Genomic DNA, 17480 nt, shown 5'->3' with positions numbered 1-17480 from the left:
GACAAAACAGCTGCTGGGTTCATTGGAAAATGAGAACTTCCATTAGGAGTAGAAAGGCAGTCAGGGCAATGAGGAGCAGTTTGGCATGTAAAAGGCACCTAGACCTAAAAGGGTATTCTCTGCTTCATAAGAGGCAGCCAATGAAATCTCTGCACGCTTTAAACAGCTCCGTCTCCCTAAAACAAAAGAGAAAAAAAGCACAGTGATATGCATATGATGTGCGATGATTTTTAGACTATTACCGTTTTATTATATTTTTAATTATTTCTAGAGAAAAGCTGTCAGGTAACTTAAATATGTTGTCGAAGGCTATGTTGTCAGGTAAGTTAATGCCGGGCAGCACATAAAATCAACACATCTTAGCCAGCTTCCCAGTTTCTTCACTATTTAGTCTTTCAATGTTAGGAGAAATCACCCAGACTTTTCCACATGCTGCTGTGAGGGAGTGTTGGGCAGAAATCTTTCACATCATTTACTACCTGATCCTTTTAACTGGAAGCGGTGGGGATAGAACCTGGGACCTTCTGCATGCAAAGCATATGCCCTATCACTGAGCCATAGCCCGTCCTTTCCATCTTATTTTCCAAAGGGCACAGTATGAGCTATGGAAATGAGGGACAATTCACAAGTTACAAAGGCCATATGTCCCCTAGGTGGACTTTCTAGAGGCATATTCTGAGAGTTCCCAGCCTAGAACTTGGCAGGGCCAATCAGAGTGTGGACTGAGCCTAGGGGTCTAGCCAAGTGCCAGCAGGAGTTTAAGGGGATGGGGACATTCAGAGTTATGTCGCAGCTTCACTGCATTGCCACTTGCAGTACAAACCTGGAGGTGGCATCAGGGTGTTGCTGTGACGGTGTAAGATTCCACCAAACTCTATGGAACATCAATTTCCCCACCATTTTTCTTCTTCTGCTGCACTGGGCAGTCATGGGAAGCCAGGCCCAGGAGGTTTCCCACTGTAGCTGGAGAGCTGACCTCTCCACCTGGGGCTCACTCATCAGGGGACCTCAAATTCAGATACTTTTTGATACATTTGATATATTTTGCAACCAATGCTCCCCCTAAGCTGTGGAGTCTTGTGAGCAAAAACCCTACTTTGTGAGCTACTGGCATTAAAGTTGTGAGTGAGCGATTCGGCTACTGGATAAATTAGTTTGCTCTGGAGCCATCCTTCCTGAGCTAAGGCAAAAATGTGTGAACTCGAGGCTAAAAACCTGTGAGCTAGCTCACACTAACTCAGCTTGGAGGGAACACCATTTGCAACTTGTTTTTATGCACTTCATGCATTATCATTTTTGGCTGGAGACCTCAAAAGCTGGAAATAGCCCAGGACTCTCTGAACTTCTGAGAGGGCCTGGTCCCAGACATACGCAGGCCCAATAGCTAATGAGGAGCTGGGGTTTGAGCCTTCCCCCCCAGTGCTGTTTTCCTGAGCTGAAATGGCACAGGGGTAACAAGACTTGCCCTAATGGGAAAACATGTACTGGTGACTAACTATACATAAATTTCCACATAATGCCACATCTCTTTTCCATACTGGTCTACTAAACACTTGAGGCAGAGGAGCGAGATTTCTATCAAGAAAATGGTGTAACGGGAATGTAATGTATTCAGATGCTGCCATGAGTACATTAGGATGTGTGTGAAACATCCCATTGGAAAGCAATGTTAAGCTTCGTCTTGGACAGAGGATTCTAGTCCAAGACTACATGACCAATCACATTCAAGCAAGCTGCAAGCGGGAACGTTTCTGATTGGACCTTATGTAATCAACCTGATAGGTTGTTATCTGTAAAGTAGGAGTGGCTATATTAGCCGGGAATGTTTAAATACCGAGCAGTTTCAATGGGCAAACTGTTCGGGCTATCAGATGTTGTACCGTGTTGGAGAACTGATCGTGAAGAGAATAAACTTGAGTCTTTGGCTGAAATCACTCTCCGACTATTTGTTAAGCTCAGGACTTAACAGGGAAGGCATAATTTGCCCACCCAGCCCCAGTACCATGGCCTCAGTCCCAATTAGCCCCCCCCTCGTGACTGCTTTTTAAAAAAAGATCTGATGGATGATCCCTAATGTAGGCCACAGTTCAGAACATGGGCATGATGCAGTTATAAAGGCCTATCCCATATAGTCTCTGATAGTTTTACTACCAGGGAGAACTTCCCATTCCCCTTAGATCAGTTTCAATAACACACAGCCTTTGAATGGGCAATATGCAGATAACCTGCGTTTCCGTGACAACTAGGCCTTAGACAAACCCCTCTGCTTTTTCTGAGCCTGTCTAGAAGGTCAATATAAACCTCATAGAAACACTGGTTGTGCCTTGAAGGGTAGCACAGTATACTTATACATCATAAGCAAACTAGGTTTGCATTTTACTGTCCATTTTGGACTGAAAAATGGCTTGCATTTTCTGTTCGTTTTTTGGTATTCCAAGGCCACAATATGAAACCAGTCATCACAGTCAGAGGGCAGCAGGAGTACATCCGTGCGTTGTGATCACACAAGCGGCCTTACCCCACAGCAGTCCCCACAGAGTGTTCCAAGGAGCCCGTTGACAGCCTGAATGGCACATAGCACCATTTGAGCTCCACTCATTATTAGCAGCAAAGAGAAGAGAGTCAGATTCCAGGGCACGACAGACTCAGGTGACGTGCAATCATCCCAAAGAGAATAGTTCCCCAAATAATTCCTGTGCCGCAAAGAAAAATACAAAGGTTAATAAACCATCACACACACACACACACACACACACAATATACGACCAAGAGACAACCTCAGGCAGGGTTTTGCTAACAGAGTGTGCCTGATTCTCAAAGGTTCTATTGAATCCTGTGACAGAGGTCTTGGACACTGATGCGAAACCTGCTTCTCTCAGCAGATAACTGAAATTGCTAGGGGAGGAGACCACACTCCCTTCCTGTGCCCATCAACGGCCTTTGGCTAGTCAGATAATAGGCATCATTATCAGAACAGTAAAAAGATAAGGGCTTTGTGGCGCCAGAGCAGTTCAATGAACAACTTTATCCGCAGAACAAAATTTTGAGTCCAGTGGCACCTTTGATACGAACAAAGTTTGGTCTTGAATAAAACTTCGTTGGTCTTAAAGGTGCCCCTGGACTCCAGATTGTGTTCTGCTGCATCAGACCAACATGGCTACCCACCTGAATCTAACTTTAGCCACAGCTGGGGCCACATGCCAGTGGTTCAAACTTTGTTCCACATCTGGACTAACAGCACCTTTAGGGAGGGGGCCAGAATTGGTCCTTCGCACTGGGGAAGAAAGTTTAACCCTTCTCTTGCCTGTATTGTGCTCCCCCAAGCTCCTAAGTGCCACATAAGGGAAAATAAATATGGGGAAATCTCCTTTGTCAGTTCTCAGTATGGTACCAGTTAAGTCCTAAAGTGTAAAGTGAATAAGTTGCCACTCCCCTACACCCCACCCTTTCTCCCATGTCCTCAACAGCAGCATGATGCAAAGAAGGTAATGAGGTGGAGCTTTTCTGTCATGGAGATAAAAAGAAAGGAAAAACTCCACCTTATTAATTTCCTAGTTTCAGACTGCTATGAAAGATACAGGCTGATTTCGCACTAGAGCTGCCTCGATGTTGCGCCGCCGTTTGCCCCAATACTATTGGTCAATTTCACACCCGAAGCTGTGGGGCTGCATTTTGACTCGCGGCTTTGCCCGATTTCCCCCGCAGTTTCATGATCCTGTTTTTTGAGGATCATGAAACTGCGGAGGAAATCGGGCGAAGCCACGGGTCAAATGCAGCCCCACGGCTTCGGGAGTGAAATTGACCAATAGTATCGGGGCAAACAGCGGCGCAACATTGAGGCAGCTCTAGTGCGAAATCAGCCACAGTATCACAGTCGGCAAACAACTAGAAGAAAACCCTGTCTCAAAATGTAAACGGGCCATAAATCAATACCACCTATGTTGCTGGTTGTATTTGTAACATCTACTGATTATTTAGAGAGAGGCATGACTAAATGAACAAGAGCAGAGGTCATTTCGGGGGGGAACGCGGGGGAACGCAGTTCCCCTGGGTGAGGTGCAGGGGGGCGGGGCACATGACGAAGCCCCGCCCCCTGCTTCCGGCCGCCCCGCTTCCCGCCCTCATTCAGCCAGGAGAAGAGGGAGGGTTAAGTTGCTTCCTCCCCGCCTCTCCCCACCCCTGCCTGCCTGGGGCCAGGGAGGGCCTTGGCGGGGCTTCCTCGCACTCCCGCTGGCCTTGCAGGTCCACCGCCAGGCCCCTGATGTCAGGGGGTGTGGCATATGCTAATGAGTTATGCTAATGAGTTCCCCTAGCTCTTTTTCTACGAAATGACCCCTGAACAAGAGTATTAATTTAAAAAGTATTAATACAAAATTAATTAATACAAAAGTATTAACACATCATTAGTGGAGGCATTTTTTTCCTTATAATTTATTAAAACTGAGATAGACAGATGAAGAAGAAGTGAATGATCCCTGGCTAGTCCACCTAGAACTTGCATTCTTTATGTGGAATGAACCTTGTGGAATGAGCTGATGTTCAGATTATCAGATGTGACAGTGATCTATTAACTGCAACTGACTTCATTCTCAGAAACTAGCAGATACAAGGATGGATTTTCTGAAATTTTCTGCAGAACAGTTGGTGCTTGGTCCTAGATGGAGCATGTGTGCCTTTGATACGTTCTAATGGGTGGAAATGATCCAACAGTCCACCGTGTTTGGTAAACATCAAGCTTCAAAGTATAGCAACAATACCCTTCTTATAGCAACGTCACTTTCCTGTCTTCTACTATGTAGTTCAGGGAAAGAAAATAACCGACTTACCCATTTTTAAATGGATAGGTCCAATTTCCATTGTTTACAGAACATTTAGGGCCTCTGTCCAGAGCAACGGCTGACAAAACAAAGCTGTACCCAGCTCCCAAAACTCCCACTCCTGCAAATATTACAGAAGTAAACATCTGGTAGAAAGAGGAGAAATCGGGAAAAAACAGTCAAAGTCTACCCCAAACCATCCAGCAGGCAATTTGCAGCTTTTTCTATGGCTCACAAACAAAATACAACAGAGTGATGTGGTCATGAGATCCATTTCCAAATTTAGTGAACTTTCCTAACCTTGGGGGGGTTATGCTGATAGAAGCCAAGAGTGAGGTTCTCAGGCCTTCAGCCTCAAGGGATTCAGGCCAGTGGCCTATAGCCACCTCACTGAAGTTGGCCAATTCAACTCTGTCCTATAAAACTGGCTCAATGAGAAAGGATGGATGAGACCAGTGGTCCATCTAGTCCAACATTCTATTTCCTGCCGTAACCAGCCAGATGCCTGAGGAGGTGCACAGCATGGACACAGGGGCCAATACTTTCCCTTATTGCTGCTTTCCTCTCAGCTAACTGGCATTCAGAGGTCTACTACTTCAGAACATGGAAGTCCCATTTAGCCATCATAGCTAGCACTACTGATGGCCCTAGGCTTGCCATTCCCCCAGGGCGGCAGGGGTATCCCTGCTTTTAGGGCCCCTGATCCACCATCTGAATCTGGCCGGCAGGGGGAACCTTGCCCCCAAAGTGCCAGGATCGGGCCATCATGCCCGGCCACGATAATGTCACCCGGCAGTGATGTCATTGCAGTGTGTGTGCATAGTGTTGTTGTTGTTCAGTCGCACAGTCGAGTCCGACTCTTCGCAACCCCATGGACCAGATCACGCCAGGCCTTCCGGTCTTCCGCCGTCCTCTGAAGTTGGCTCAATTTCGTGTTCGTTGCATCTATGACACTGTCTAACCATCTCATCCTTTGCCGTCCCCGTCTTCTTTGACCTTCAATCTTTCCAAGCATCAGGGTCTTCTCCAGTGAGTGCACCCTTCTCATTTGGTGGCCAAAGTATTGGAGCTTCAACTTCAGGATCTGGCCTTCCAGGGAACAGTCAGGGTTGATTTCTTTTAGGATTGACTGATTTGATCTTCTTGCAGTCCAAGGTCCTCTCAAGAGTCTTCTCCAGCACCATAGTGCAAAAGAATCTATTCTTCGGCACTCGGCATAGCGTGCACACCAGAAAATCCTGGATGGGAAGCCTCGTCTTCCCCACCTGGTAACCCTAGATGGCCCTAATCTCCACAAATTTGCCTAATTCCATGTAAGCCATCTAAACTATTGGCCATCATAAGAAACAAGATTTTCCAAGAAGATCCACAATTATATTTTTGATAAAGACTTTTTTTGCTTGACACACTGACAAAATTAAAAATTACAGTACGCTATTTTCAAAAGGACAGCATCACTTGGATCTAGATTGTAACTCATCCCATTAGTAGGAGCAGACTCTTGATATTTAAAAAGCTTGACATTAAAAAAAAACCAACAACCCAGCCATGGAGGACTCTACCATGTCGCAAGCTGGGTCAATGGATCTGGGGGTGTGACAGCTTCCACGGTTGACACTGCCTTGCCCCCACCCTGCTACCCCCCCAGGGGCTTAAACACCTGATACTCCTTCCTTCCTCATTCCCCAGGTGTCTTTAAGCTCAGTGTGATAAGCAACGTATGTTCAATAGGCTTTCCTGAAATTCTAGTGAGAAACAAGAGTTCAGGAAGGCCTATTGGCTGCACTAGTCGTGTGCTCTATCTAAAGTTGTTTGGGGAACACAGAGGGAAGGACGGTTATTGGCTCCAGCTTCTGGTTCTGGGTGGTGGGGAAGGGAGGATGTGGGCAGCTGGGCTGGCTGGCTGATGTGGCACCCCTTGTGGAGCCACCTGAATTGCCAGGCCAGCCTGCAAATGATGGGGGTGGGTGTTCTTCAATCTGTAAAATGAATGGCCAGATTTATACATTTATTTTTCAGCAAGTACGGTCCCTCTCGCCTTCTGTTGTATCCAGAGCCACAAATGAAGACTTCCCAGTTTAGGAACTCTGCAATCAAACTCTAAATTTGCTGGGATAGCCACATGCAGGCACCTTAACCACTGGCGCTTGACTTCTGTTCCAGTAAGTGGGATTCTAACAGTGCAATCTTAAGAACACATTCCCATTGAATAAGACTTGAGTAGGATTCTGAGAAGACCAACTTAGAACTGTTGTCTCAGCCACTGAGATGAAAACTGTGATACTAGAGAACAAAGCAGTCTTCATTCAGTATACCTCTAGGTTATATCTTTTTCTTGGATTAATTTGTGAAAACAGAATCAAAAGTACTTAAAGGCTACTATTGTAAAGTCAGGTGAACTGGATTTGCTCAGAGCAGGGAGCCACATGCGAGAGCCAGTTTGGTGTAGTGGTTAAGTCTGCGGACTCTAATCTGGGAGAACCGGGTTTGATTCCCCACTCCTCCACTTGCACCTGCTGATGTGACCTTGGGTCAGTCACAAGCTCTGGCACAGCTGTCCTTGAAAAAGAGCCGTTTGTGTCAGAGTTCTCTCAGCCCCACCCACCTCACAGGGTGTCTGTTGTGGGGAGGGGAAGGGAAAAGAGTTTGTAAGCCGCTCTGAGACTCCAAGTGAAGGGCGGGGTATAAATCCAATCTCCTCCTCTTCTTCTTCTTCTTCTTTCACACATATTGTGTGGCTCCCAGCAGGGAGGCTGGGGAAGCTACATATCATTAGCAAACAAATATCACTGGACAAATAAATATCATTATCAATATCTGCTTTCACCCCTTTTGTTATTATTTTGGCAGTCTCATTTAATGTTAATAAAAAGCAAATTTGCATATTTTCCAATAAAAACGTGTGTGTAATATTTGTTCATGTCTTGCGGCTCTCAAACGTCTGATATTTATTATTTGTGGCTCTTATGTTAAGCAAGTTTGGCCACCCCTGGCTGAGAGGATACTGAAAATATCTCTAACCCCATACCCCACCTGAAATTATCTACAAACCGCACACTGGAAATTGCACTGTGTGACTAAGACTGAAAACCTATTTAACTTGTTTATTCCCAAGTAAATACCCATAGGATGGGGTTACATGGCTGATTCACCTAACTATAATGAGGTGGACATGAGATGAATTTTCCTATGGGTTTTAGCACACTGCATGAGTGTTATTAGTGTGGATAAGGTTATAGTTATAATAAATGTTGTTTTATAAAGTGACAGCTTTGCTCCCTTGTATTGGATTGTTTGTTGTATGTATGACAACATTGCTTTTTGCATTCCCTAATTTTGTAATCCAGTTGCTATGCATTGTTTGTATGCTGTTATTGTATCTAGTTTAATTTTGCAATCTGCCTTGAGTCTCAGTGAAAAATGTGGAATATAAATGAAGCAAGCAGTCAAATAAACATGAATGCAGATAACGATTTACCATCTTCTGCTTCAAGACATACTTTGAGAACCTCCATTTCTCCTTCTGCCACAATGACATGAACATTACATAAGCACAATGGTAACTATGTTTTGAAACAGCACAATGATTTTAGAAGGGTGTAATTCTGTTTAGAATTACCCTGCTGATAACACGTTAATCTTTGTACCTGGAACATATAGGAATACATTGATTAAGTGCCTGATAATACTGTCCTTATTGTAGGGCTACATGCAATATAGTTTTTCTGTATATCCTGTAGCCATGGACACTTGTCATTAAACAGACTTTGCTTCAAATAATTTCAGTTCTGTTCCCAGTTCCTTTCTTTATATCAGGGGTTCCCAACCTTTTTGATATGGAAACAACACAAGTCCACATTAACTTGGTATAGTGACCCATCCAGGGTTCACCTAAGGTTTTTGATGCCCTATTTAACTTTCACCTATTTAGTAGGTACAGTGCCCATTTTTAGGCACAACAAATCTGTAACTGATATTACAGTTACTGTGTTAGCAGTCAGACCCCTCATCCTACAGCAATAGGCTTGCCAAGTCCCCCCAGAGGCCCATTACCCGCCGCCGGCGGATCGGGCCCCGGGGGGAACCCCACCCCCAAAGCACGTGACGTGCCTGGCGTCAGCACATCAACCGAAAGTGACGCAGCTACGCCAGGTGCACCGGGCGCGGGACCGCAGTCATCTGAGTGAAAACTCCACGGACCTCTATCTTTGAGATTGGTAACTATTGCCTACCCAAAACTACTTTCCCCCATCCTCCCATATTTCCTCTTAGCTAGCTTGTGTATTTTTTTGTGTTTGTATGTGTGTGTTTTGCCCTTTTATTCCTATTTCAATAAAACCCTTTCCAGTTAAACATCCAACTGGTTTATTTCAAGAGTTCTCCAAGGGGACTTCCAGGTTGATGGCGGTGCGTTAGCAGACTAACCTCCCGGACCTCCCGGGGGTGAAGCTGCGCTCTGGCTGAAGGAGGGGGTGTGCAGGCTCGTCACCCCCCCAGGGACCCGGCTGAAGGGGCCCTGGCCAGGGGACTTTTGAGAGGTCGCCTCTTTGCCGGCGCAATGCCGGGGAATTGAGGCGCCTCTCCGTCCCGAAGGTTCTTTGTGACGCGAGGCCGAATGGACACAAGTGATGCCGACCGGGGCAAGCATAGGAGGTCAAGCGGCAGAAATGATCATTAAAAGAGGTCTGAGGACCAACTATGAACGCGAGTCTAATGTAAGCGGTGGTTAAAGAGATAAGAATGTTCCCTACCCCATTCTGTAAAACGGAAAGTGAGACAGGCGGGGGAGGGACGCCTCCCAACCTCATGAACTGTTGAGCGAATTGAGGGGGGGGAGCAGAAGAGAAAGCGTGCAAAACTGTTAAGAAATACTCACCAAGGCGAATCTGAGCATTGGGCGCTTATTCAGAGAACTTTAAAATACTTGTTAAAGTAAAGAATCGATAAAGATGGCGGGGAATAGGACGGAGAAAGAGAAACTTCTGAAATCGAAACTAATGGAGAGTCTTAAACCAGAAGGAACCAATGAGCTGGCAAAGACTTTGGCAGAATCTATGTGCCCCCTACTGGACCAGATTAATAACATCAAGGAGCAGATGTCAACAATGACCCAGTGTATCACCACACAGCAAACACAGATAAACGAGACTCTTAAAATGATGAATGAAACAGCTGTGAAGGTGAAAGAAGTGGACGCCACTGCACAAAAGGTGAAAAAGAAAGTAGCACCCCTGAAAGTGGGGGAGAATACCATCAGAACATTGAAAGATATTCCATTTGAGATAAGACAAAGGAGAAAGAAATATAAAGAATTAACTCTTTTTCTACAGACAAATGCAATCGGATATAGATTGGATATATGCCTTCTGGGCATAACCTTCAAAATCAAGGACAAAAAAGAAAAGATTGACTCTGTTAAGAAAGCACGGGAATTTTTAAGAGTCCAGTTGGGTGAGCCAGGGGAGGAAGGGAAAAAAGGGATGGACAGTAAGTCCGATGGAGAGCTGGACTCAGAATCCTCCGGAGAGGACTCTCTTTCAGAGAAAGGGGCGGCAGCCCCTAAAAGTCCTTATAAGCTCCGGAAGACATTAGGCAAGGAGAAGTAAAGGCTGAAGGACTCTGAATTGTGCCTTTATAAAATGTTGAAATGAGATGCTCTGGGGTATTTCTGTATGACAGTTAAACTTTAAACTTAAACGTGGGAAAGTTAATGATATTTGAATCAGTTGATAGCAAGATTAATGACATTAAGACTAAATGTTTGTTTAAGCTGGTGAGGGGACCTCCTCTCTTGGGTTTTTAGTTAGTAGTGGGTATCTTTCTTTATCCCCAAATTGTAGTCCCCTTTCCTATTTTCTGTTGTAGTTTGTAGTGTTAATAATAATGCAATAAAAAATCCCCTCCAGGGGCATAAAAAAAGAGAGTTCTCCAAGAGAGCAATCCCCATAAATATAGATGGAGAATCCCAGCTACCCCCTCTTGCTTATCTCCTTTAAAGCTAATTCCCTGATTGATCTATAAGTACAAAATCTCAAACTGTAATTAAAAATCTATCAATTGGCTTTGTTTTATAATCCCCTCCAGGGGCATAAAAAAAGAGAGTTCTCCAAGAGAGCAATCCCCATAAATATAGATGGAGAATCCCAGCTACCCCCTCTTGCTTATCTCCTTTAAAGCTAATTCCCTGATTGATCTATAAGTACAAAATCTCAAACTGTAATTAAAAATCTATCAATTGGCTTTGTTTTATTGCTAAATTACTATTATATGTGGAGTTAAAAATAAAAGTTTGGGAGCTGAAAAGTATTAGACATTGTGTAATACCTGGATAAGGCTCAAAGAATACATGAACATACAGGAATGTAAGAACACGCACACTTGGAAATTAAAATTTCTGTAATTCCAAATTAGACTCTTGATGATGGAAGCAAATTATTCACCATTTGCTCATGACTTTGCTATGCTAATGCAGGGCCCAAACAAAGGGGGAAATTGGGCACAACTGAACTAGAGCCCTACAGTTGATGGCTAAAAACAGACACAAACAATTCATTATTCTGATAAGAAGAAAAGCAACTAAAAAGCTAACAAGGTTTCTCTATGCCATATCAGAAATAACATACAGAAATGTTGTGCATTAATAAGTATTTATTGGCATGAAGAAAGCTAAGATGCAGCCTAAATATCAAAGTTATTTTGGGTTTTGTGAAAAACTGGGTAGCAATGAAATGCATACATCTGTCCCCCAAGGACATTTCTGGGACTTACCGCAAACCTCTTCCCACAGCTTTCATTCCCACAGCATCCACAGCAATCATTGTTCTTAAGCCCAAAAAAGACCAAGATAGGAAACACCATCTGAGGGCAACAACACATATACTCTGATGAGACCAGATCATTCCTGATGCAGCTGCATTTAATCTGGTTTGACTCAATGGGTCTGCTCTGGAGTAAGCAACTGGATCACTGACAATGCAGTCCTACATATATTTATTTGGCAGTTAGCAAGGTACGGCATTTCTAGATTTTAAAAGGTAGTTTCTGTCTACAAATGACCTAGTATACAAAAGAGGTAAGCTTGACCAATGCTATCTTCTACTGGAGCACCAATGTGTTCACATCAAATTTCTGGTGAGCTTCCAGGGGTAACCGCTTGACTGCCTCGGGAAACAGAATACTGGGCTAAAAGGGCATTGGTCTGGTTTAGTAAGGCAATTTTTATATTCTTAATTTAGGGTTGCCAACTCTGGTTTGGGAATCTCCTGGAGATTTGGGGGCAGGACTCAAGGAGGGATTTCTCCTAGAAATTGAATACCATACAGTCTGCCTTCTGAAGCTACAATGTTTTTCCAGGGGAACTGATCTGTTTTCTGGAAATCAGTGGTAATTCCTGGAGAACTCCAAATACCACCTAGAGACTATCACCCCTAATTCTTATCCATCAAAGGCAATCCAGCAGCAGCTTCAATCCTGAACACACTTACTACGCAGAAGACCCACTGAAAACAGCTGAACATGTTTCAGAGTAAATATGCAGAGGATCACACTGTAATATATGTTTTAGAATATATTAGGCAAGTTAATAAGAGATTAAATGAGTTTTTCCAGTTATGTTATTTTTGAATTTTCAGTTTACTAATTGAACAAATTGGCAATCTGCATTTCTGACATAAACTGTACCAAGGCTAGATTTCTGCAAACTCCAACATTTTTTTGTTCAAAATATCAATAAAAATGAGAACATTATATGAACTTACTCACCAGTATACCCGAACCCAAGATCCCTCCAAAGTACCAGACTTCATCAGAAATATGATCACTGGGTTCAACATTTCCTCCAGGGAAAAACAGCAAAATATTGGCAAGGGCACACAGCAGAGTCAGAGGAATGAGAGTAATTCCAAGGCACTTTGCGCACCCTCCACAACACATTTTCCCAAAACAATATTGTAAACTCCGCTAAGAAAAAAAATTGGAAAACTTTCCCCCAGAATCCTTTTAGTGTCTTAATCAAGAGCTTCTTGTTATATTTTACCCCAATCTGTTTAGTGTTTGGGTTCAACCTTGGGGTGGTTCCTTTCACAGAGCTGCTGTCTGCTAGCAACCCAGTGGTCTGATTATTTATAAGCTTTCATTGTCATGATCTCATTTTTCTGCATCTCTTCCCCCACCCCAATGAAATTACATTCACAGCAACCTCTAATTTTACCATGACAACCGGTGAGCTCGGTTAATGTTCTACCAGCATGGATAAGACAGTCAGAAGTTTAGAACTGGCTTATTGGGAAACACCCTTCCCTGTTCCCACTGCTGATTTTTTTTCTTTTGTCGTATTACTGCATTTAAACTGACCCCCACCCCAAATTCTTAACCATGACATAAATGTAAGTAAATCATTAGGCAGTGTGTCACCGATTTACCCAGCCCCGGTCATTTACACAGGCAGTCCCCCAATAAGCATGTGTGGATGAGCACAGCAATACTCATTTCTTAATCTATGCTGCCTTGAAAGTAATAAGATAACAGCTATGAATCAAATGCTGAACTATTTTGGGATAACCTATGGAAAACTCAGGCAAGGTTAGTTGGTCATTATTATGTCGCTGTTCAATAGCAGCTTTCTCTTGAACATGGTTCAGTTCTGGTATTACAACCCAAAAGGGTGATAAGTACCTGATTGGATGGACTGTAGGGTAACAGCATCAGACAGGCAGGGGGGAGGTTCGTAATCACCCTTGTCCCTCCCAACCATTTTGCCCCTTTATATCACATTGCATGTTCTACACATGCATGAGTCCGTCCCCGTCAGGTGCCATTTGGAAGTACTTTTTTCAAAGGTTAATGCCCCTACTGCAAAGCCTCAGGGGACATTTCCTGACTCTTTGGAAAACAAATTAGCAGATGTATTTGGAGAGGCAACATGGTTGATTTGTAAGCAACTTATTAAACACAAGCAGTGCACATAGGCAGATCAGCACACACACACACCAACCCGAGTCCAGATTACAGTTGCCAGCTCCAGGTTAAGAAATGCTTGCAGATTTGGGGTGGGGTGGGGTTTGGGAGGGGCTTCAATGGGGTATAATGCCATAGAATCCACCTTCTGAAGCAGACATTTCCTCCAGGCAAACTGATCTCTGTTGCCAGGAGACCAGTTCTAATAGCAGGAGATCTCCAGCCACTGCCTGGGGATTGACAGTCTTAGTCCAGATACTTGATCTGTTGCTACAGTCTGCTTCTACTACACACTTAAGAGTCCAAGTTTGGCTATTATTTCAAATCAGTGTTATATCCCCCCTTCAAAGTCTCTGGCTTTTTCACCACATGGAGCCAGAAGTGTGATTGCTCCCACTCTGCTCCTGGTAATGTCTGCAACTCCTGACCGGATGGTAAGCTAACCAACCTGTGGGCACTGCCACCTTGATTCAATGCTATGCCCTGTGTAGGTGGGCAGGAGGGGCAGACAAGTCGTATGCTTTATTTGTGGCAATGAGAGGTATCAGTCAGCTCCAGATGAAGCTGATCTATAAGACCGGCAGCCCACCCGTCTATGTACAGAATGCATTGTTTCATTTCATTGTGGTCCAGTCCATGAATTTTTTACTTCTGTCTCTGGTGCTAGCAAGCAAAATTTTTATACTTGGTTGCTTTTGCCAGAATTCAGAATGCTGATGAATCTGAACTATAACATAGCTCTGAGTTATGAAGACATTTGGCTTGATTTATAACCTCTAGCAAAGAAAATCCCCCATCTTGAGTTTATTTAGCTCTATTAAAACCAGTGCAACAAAGCACATCCTGTTATTCCTGTTGATTTGTGGATCACGCTGACTGTAAAGTAATCTGATTTTTGTTATAAGTCTTAGCGATATTTCCTGGCTTATCCACCATAAATAGGTTTGCGAGGAAGTAAGCCCCAGTGATTTCCACAGAAAGTACTTTCAAGCCAATGAACATAATCCAGTAAAGGTTATTTATGTCTATGCTCATTATAATTAATACAATGGGGCTTAATCATGACTATTTCACCATTGATTTCAACAGTAGCCTGTCCTGACTTACACAGACTGCATTGCATCCAGTGAATTTAGGGCCACTTCCACAAGGATCTTGTTTCCTAAAATGGAGCATTTCCTCCTCAGAGCATCCACACAACTTCATCGTGCATGCCATTCATCTTCCAGGTATCCCCTGCTTTGCTGCAACCTGTTCCAAATATGCTCTGGTACAATCTGTTCCAGAATGAAGGCTTGCCTACCACACAGTTGCTATATTGGTATAACACTATAGCAATATAGCTACTATGCATTTTTGTTAAAAGCTTTCAAAAAGCTTTCCTGCAGCACAGGAAGGGGAGGTTGTGGGGATGAGGGGATACTGAAGAAAAAGTGGAGGATACCACTCTGTGGATGCTCAGTTGCTACTGCCAAGGCTTCTACATTTGCAGCATCCTTTCTTCATTCTGCAGAAACACTACCTTGTCAAAATGCAGGAAAACCCATGTGGAAAAATTCCTTTCATGACAATTTTATTCTTTAGCAAGTGAGAATTGCAAAGACACATAGCCAGAGGCCATCTTGGAGACTAGAAGATTGATTTTGATTAGTGGGGAAGTGAAATGGTAACATTTTACTGCAAAAATTGAGATTTGGGTTTCTCTACATCACTCTGAGTAACGAACACCTTCCATTCTGCTGACAATGATGTGTTCTTCCATTCTTTTTGAAATTTTGACTATGCAAAGCTAAGGGGTGCCCTTTTACCCAGCATCTAATACCAGTTCACAAAGCTAAAACAAGGCAATGCCTACTTTTCATATTTTAGATATGCGTTAGTTAATTGGGTTTAGCTGGAATGAGTTTTGCATGTGGTACTGACAGTTTGCAACCTTAGTCCATTTGATTTGCAGTAAGACGTCTTCATTGCAATCTATATATCTAATTCTCAACTCCCTCTGCGTGTAGATATGTATTTCAGCAGATAGGTGGCATGCTCTCCCCCAACAAGTTTTTCTACAGATTGAGGAGACTCCATGGGTCTACAGAAAAATTCAAAAAGTTTTTAAAAACTCAGGGACGGTTGAATCCCCCCCCCCCCAATACCTTTTGAAATGCATGCCGCAGGAATCTACTCCAGGCTCTGCCACATCGACAGGGCGAGACAGACTGAGATAGCCAGAGGGAGGGGGCAGGAAGCAAAAGCAGGACTGGAGCTTGGATTGGGAAGGATTCCTCCTTCAGTATGAATGGCTAAATAGCAGGGGGGTTGGAGCCAGGTTTGGGACTAGGATTGCCCACTTCAGGTTGGGAAATTCCTGGAGATTCTGTGGTGGAGTCTGAGGAGTGCAGAGTTTGGGGAGGGGAGAGGCCTAAGCTGGATATAATGCCAAAGAGTCCAATCATGTTCTCCAGGAGGACAGATCTCTGTTGTCTGGAGTTCAGTTGTAATTCTGGGGGAGGTCTCCAGGTCCCACATGGAGACTGACAAACCTAGGCCTAGCAGCATCCTCTGGGTGACTGGATACTACCTGACTTGCATGATTCAACTAGGCCTGGCTGCTTTGCTACTGTTCAATGTTCTATGAAAGTCAGTGTAGTATAATGGTCAGAGCTTCAGAGTAGGGTTTGTGAGACCCAGGTTTAGATCCCCATCTTGCTGTGGAAGCTCACTGGGGGATTTTGGACCAGTCACATACTTTCAGCCTAACCTACCTCATAGGGTTGTTATGTGGATAAAAAGGAAGAGAGAATAATGTAAACTGCTTTAATCCCCACTGTGGAGAAAGACCATAGTTTTACTCATTAGAATCTGCAAAGCAAAAGGAGATGGAAAGCTGAAGACAGAGGGGTAAATAAAGGTAGGTCGGCTGTTGGGTGGAAATGAGATAGGGATGCCAACTCCAGGTTGGGAAATTCCTGGATATTTGAGGGGTGGAGCCTGGGGATGGTGGGGATTTTTTTTTTTTTTTTTTTTTTTAATAACTTTTTATTGATTTTTATACAAGAAAAACTTACATATAACCTCAGTGAACAAATCCAACTAACAACAAACAATTAATAAAAAGGTGCAACAATATGAACATATAAACTACATCGTGTGATCAGGTCTTCTCTTAATAGAATGAAAAGTCTATATACTTCTCTGGTAGTGCAAAAAGAGAATTCTTGTTCCTTGTGGTATAATCGAAGAAAGAGAACCATCTTGATACAAATCTATTAGGGCGGGATGGCACGTTGGTCGACAGTAGTTGTTCTGCAATCTTATCTGATACTATATAATCCCAACATTTTGTAATCCATTGATTAATAGTAGGGATTTTAGGTTGATTCCAAAGTTGGGCTAGTAACGATTTTGCTGCTGATAAAAGAATGGATGTAAGTTCTTGTCTCTCCTTAGATGCTGTATAATTCGCGTAGTTTCCCAAAAGGATGGTGTCTGGCGAAAAAGGTAAGTCATGTCCTGTAATTTCCTGTAATACACCTTTAACTTTAAACCAATAGCTATTAACCAGTGGGCAATCCCACCAACAATGTAAAAAAGTTCCCTTTTCCCCACATCCCTTCCAACACAACGGAGAGGACTTATATTTACAATGGTATAATCTTTCAGGGGTTAAGTACCACCGGGAGTATATTTTGTAGGATTGCGTCCGCATAGCTAAAT

General features: G+C 43.5%; 1 protein-coding gene across 1 annotated transcript; it reads right to left on the bottom strand.

The window, feature by feature from the left end:
* Positions 1-141: 141 nt before the first annotated feature.
* On the bottom strand, positions 142-12749 carry TM4SF4 (transmembrane 4 L six family member 4). The gene is made up of 5 exons (XM_015424697.1): positions 12579-12749; positions 11586-11675; positions 4827-4963; positions 2519-2693; positions 142-176 (listed from the first exon to the last, which is right to left on the bottom strand). Exons 1-5 carry the CDS (start codon positions 12747-12749, stop codon positions 159-161), a joined length of 591 nt encoding a protein of 196 aa, XP_015280183.1. The 3' UTR covers positions 142-158.
* Between the last annotated feature and the right edge of the window lie 4731 nt (positions 12750-17480).

The sequence above is a fragment of the Gekko japonicus genome, unplaced genomic scaffold (assembly GCF_001447785.1).
Source record: "Gekko japonicus isolate JY-2015 unplaced genomic scaffold, Gekko_japonicus_V1.1 scaffold618, whole genome shotgun sequence".
NCBI lineage: Eukaryota > Metazoa > Chordata > Lepidosauria > Squamata > Gekkonidae > Gekko > Gekko japonicus.
The sequence above is the reverse complement of the archived record's forward strand: the minus strand, read 5'-3'. Positions and strand labels throughout refer to the sequence as shown.